We start from the raw sequence: 4447 nt of genomic DNA, 5'->3' as shown, positions 1-4447 counted from the left end.
CCACTCTGTAGGAGTAACAATTTATGGCACTATTGCCATATATGCCTTTTTTTTTGCGAATTATTGCCATAGATGTCTACACATGCGGGGCTCAACCTTTGTACAAATTATGACATTAGTGTCATGCTCGCAGGATACAACATTGGCTATGCCCATAATTTTTTAGAAACTTGCAGTTTTTTTTTTCGTTTTTTTCTAAAAATTATGAAATGGTCACTGGAGCTGAGGAACCGAGAACACTTTTCAGATGGATACGACATAATGACATAGTTTGTTTGAGAGTAGCATATCACGTGTACCACACGATGACATAATGACATAGTAGAACACCGCAAGCGAGACAAGTTACAGATCTGGTCTGGTCGCTGTCTTCCACCATGTGTCACATGAAAAGAGTAGGGCTAATAATGTACAAATCACTCGCAGTTATCTGATAGTACAGGTTTGAATGTACAATGAAGCATACCCTGTTGGAAACTTCAACAGCAGCTCCATCTCGGTCTTCCCCACCTTGCGGATCATGGGCGATGGATAGCTCAATGCACAGTCAAATATCTTCAGTCAAAATATTTACAAAAAGGCAACACTAGGGTTAACATTATTAAAATTATTCAGGGAAGCCTACACATAATTACAGGTTCCGATGTACAATGAAGCAGATGCTGTGCCGAAACATGAGCAGCAGTTCCATCTCTCAGTCTTCCCCACCCTGTGGAGCCCTGGCAGCACGCCTGAACCATGTCTTGAAGGCAGCGACCAAATGCTGGCAGTCATCGACGCTGCGAGTAGAGAAGCCGAGACATTGTTGCAGCAGCTCCTGAGCGTCCTGGACAGGCAATGTAGAGATGATTTGAAGAAATGTCTCCTCCAGCTCCTGGCAGTTTGTTGACTTGTATCCGCTGTGCATGGGTTGAGCGATGTCCCTGCAGACGTTTAGGACAGGAAGCCAACTTCTGACGAGCTTCATCCTCACCTGACAAAAAGAATGTTTCAACAACATAATGCAAGCATGAGGTAATGCAAAATCGATGGGCTTCTATAGAAAATCTGAGAACAGAGCTACAAGAATTTTTAAAACCTGCTCATGCCAAACATCACTTGAACAGTTGAAAACAAATGCGTCAAACTAATAGAACTTCCAAAGCATACTCACTCCCCCAAAATTAGGCTGCACACACAGGCGTATTCGGTGCTCATCAAGGCCAAAGCAGGTGGAGGAATGAAAATGAAAGGCAGCTAAGTGATAAAATAAAAACAGATAATTGGAAGCTCTGGCATGACACTTGAAAATACACAAGTTTGTGAGTTGACGGAGAAGCAGAAGGATACTGGATCAGATAACACCAAGGACAGACTATGTACAATGAGTTATATCACAAGAATTATGCACGGAGCAAACCGAGAGTTTTGAGACATTTCCACTCTGTTATTTATTGACATACTATTACCATAAGCTAAATATCAGAAAGACTTTATTTCCTAAGACAGCATTTCCAACAAAGCATTCAATGCATCTAACATGTAATTAGTAACCTACTGAGTAGCATATTCAGCAAACTAAATAGTGTAATCTACCATGAAACAAACTTCTTTTGAGACATGTCTAAACTAAAGGAAGGAGCAAAACCCATGAGCATGTGAATTGAGCATATCACAAGGAGCTTCTACATTTATATGATATGAAAACATGATGCTTGTCATTTTAGGAGATCTGCTAGGATAATTACCAGAAATCCCATCCAACTATTTTATTTGGCTAGCCATCTAATCCACGGCCTACATATAACAGATGGATCTGGCAGGCTTAAAGAAACAGGTCAAAGAGTTGGCCACAGCTTGACAAAATATGTTTAGGCCAACTTTACTGGGCCTGCGCATTGCTAGAAAATATTCTGTTGTACACACTTGTTAAGCTAAAGCCTAAAAATAAAAGCTAAACAGGGAGAAGCACAGAAAGTCGCCGTAACCACCTGCTTTACAAAATGACGGCTTCACCACTTGCTAGTAAGTATTGGAACATCCAACTGAGCTGCATATAAGTAACTTCTAATTAACCTATGGGCATGAATTACCCAAATCCTGATTCATCCTCATGAAAAGCTTTCCATCGGTATTCAAAATGGGTTTATGCATATCCAAATATCTACTCAATGCACTCCACCTACGTTATAATATGATACCTTTCTTTGAACTCTTACTATCTCCAGTTCTCTACCAGCACAAATGATGCTTACGTATGTACAAATCAGCCCCTTATCAGCAAAGTTCTTAGAAATCCACCCCTAAAACACATGCAGACTCCCAGGTCATCATAGGGTTGTCCATTTGCTATACATACTTGGTAATGCTATCATCACCATTCATAGTTTCACAATGAAACATAAATCCTAAAAGGAACACATAGCAACAACTTCAACTTGTTACCCATATCTGCTATTCTGCTCACAACATTGATCCATTTGGTGCAACCAGTTAATGTAAATAAAGCACAACGTCATTAATACGTCAAACAGTTCTCCTTGTTCTATCATGTGCTAGATGGCACCTCAACATAAATGCACAATATAGTCATTCTTATAAAAAAAATGTGACTGAAGTAAATCACAAGCAACCAGCACAAAACACAAAGAGGTTACGGCAATTTGAACCTATGGCCCTTGTGTGGGAGTATTCACAATGAAAATTATGCCTCAACTATGAACAATGGAGTAAAATTTTGCTATTCGGTGAAAGATTAAAATATGTCAACATCACAAGTCGTCGATGTCTACAGATGAAAGCATTCCATTCATAGATCATAGCAAAAGCCGAAAACAAGAGTTAAGTCATTCAAATATGGCATGGGATGATGCCCGCATACAAGCTAGTATTAAATATTTGTCATCACATAACAACATACTAAGAAATATATCAATATTCACCCTAACCACTGGAGGAAAGCAAGCAGAACTACCACTATACCTACTGCCGCAAATGGGTAACTCATCAAAATGTACTAATTTGCACCAGAAGCAGAACATATCGGAAGTTCAGAACTAGTCATTATTTGACCTATGACACTCGTCATCATAACAGATTTCAAAAGAACAGGTAGTAACACAAATATGAAGAGTGTCATCTTGCAGACTAACCTGGCGAGAAACCAGAGTCTCCCCAATGACAACTGAATTGGCGAGCCTGAGCGTGCACCTGGTGACGAGCATCGGGAGCCCAGGGGCCATGTTCCTCCACATGTCAGCATCAGTGAGCAACTTCTGCAAATCGGCAGCAAGCGCAACCTGCTCGCTCCACAGCTTAACCGCGTTATCAGCCACCCGCATATCCACCATCCTCTCGATGAGCCAAAGCAGATGCTTCACGTTTAAGACCGCGGAGTGCAGGTTGAGCTTCTGTATGGCCTCGCGCTCGTCGCTGTCCACGGCGATCCTGAAGTCGGGGCTGGCGTACTTGCCCATGAGCTCCTTGACGGTGTCGAGCCGGGAGAGGAACGCCTCGTCGAGCACCTTGTGCACGCAGTCGCGGGACGGGTAGTCCTTGAGGAGCATGGCGACGAAGGCCTTGGTGGCGGCGGGGACGGGGTGGCCGTGGATGGCGGAGTGGATCAGGCCGTGAAGCATCGCCTCGGAGGGGGCGGCGGCGGAGGGGGGGAGGGAGACCCTGGCGAGGAGGTCGGCGGCCTCGTCGGCGGGGAGGAGGGGCGCTATGTCGAGGACGCGCGCCTCCTCGTCCTCGGACCAGGGCACGGCCTCGAGGAAGCGGATGCAGGCCTCGACGCAGGCGTCGAAGAGGAGCTGCAGCGCGACGGGGAGGATGTCGAGGGCGTCGGCGGGGGCGCGGATGGTGCCGGCGAAGTCGAGCGTGTGGAGGAGGCGGAGGACCTCGACGTGGGCGTGGAAGGGGCGGGAGGAGACGGGCACCGCGAGGCAGAGGCGGCCGGCCGGGGAGGAGGAGGATGGGGGAGGGCACCAGCGGTCGGAGAGGAGGGCGGCGAAGTAGCGGGAGCGGTTGAGGGACGCCGAGGAGACGTGGAGGTCGAGGAACGGGGCGAGGGCGGGGTGGCTGTCGTCGTCGTCGGGGGAGGGGGAGGGGTCGAGGTGGAGGCGGAGGAAGAGGTCGGCTTTGGGGAAGGAGAGCAGAGGCGAGGCGGCGGAGGAGGAGGCGGCGCGGGGAGGCGAAGGCGGCGAGGAGAGGGTGGCGAGGCGGGAGCTGCTCGCCGAGCGCTGGCGCTTGCGGAGGGACATTGCCGGCGGGGACGGTGTTTGGGAATTGGGGATTGTTTCCCGTTCCTTCCGGGCGATGGAGTGCGTCGGTTACTCGGGGGTCGGCTGCCCTGTTTATGCAGAGGAATGGATTAGGACGAGGATCCATCTATACAATCACACGTCACTAATGCGTGTATAATATCACTTTTGGTGGATCCAAGAAATTTTCAGTGTGTAAGGTACTA

General features: G+C 47.3%; 1 protein-coding gene across 1 annotated transcript; it reads right to left on the bottom strand.

Moving 5' to 3' along the window:
- Nucleotides 1-402: 402 nt before the first annotated feature.
- Nucleotides 403-4241, bottom strand: LOC124704136 (BTB/POZ domain-containing protein At3g05675-like). The gene is made up of 2 exons (XM_047236371.1): nucleotides 3132-4241; nucleotides 403-973 (listed from the first exon to the last, which is right to left on the bottom strand). Exons 1-2 carry the CDS (start codon nucleotides 4239-4241, stop codon nucleotides 695-697), a joined length of 1389 nt encoding a protein of 462 aa, XP_047092327.1. The 3' UTR covers nucleotides 403-694.
- Between the last annotated feature and the right edge of the window lie 206 nt (nucleotides 4242-4447).

This window comes from Lolium rigidum, chromosome 3, assembly GCF_022539505.1.
Source record: "Lolium rigidum isolate FL_2022 chromosome 3, APGP_CSIRO_Lrig_0.1, whole genome shotgun sequence".
NCBI classification, from domain to species: domain Eukaryota; kingdom Viridiplantae; phylum Streptophyta; class Magnoliopsida; order Poales; family Poaceae; genus Lolium; species Lolium rigidum.
This window is presented reverse-complemented; position numbering and strand designations above follow the sequence as displayed.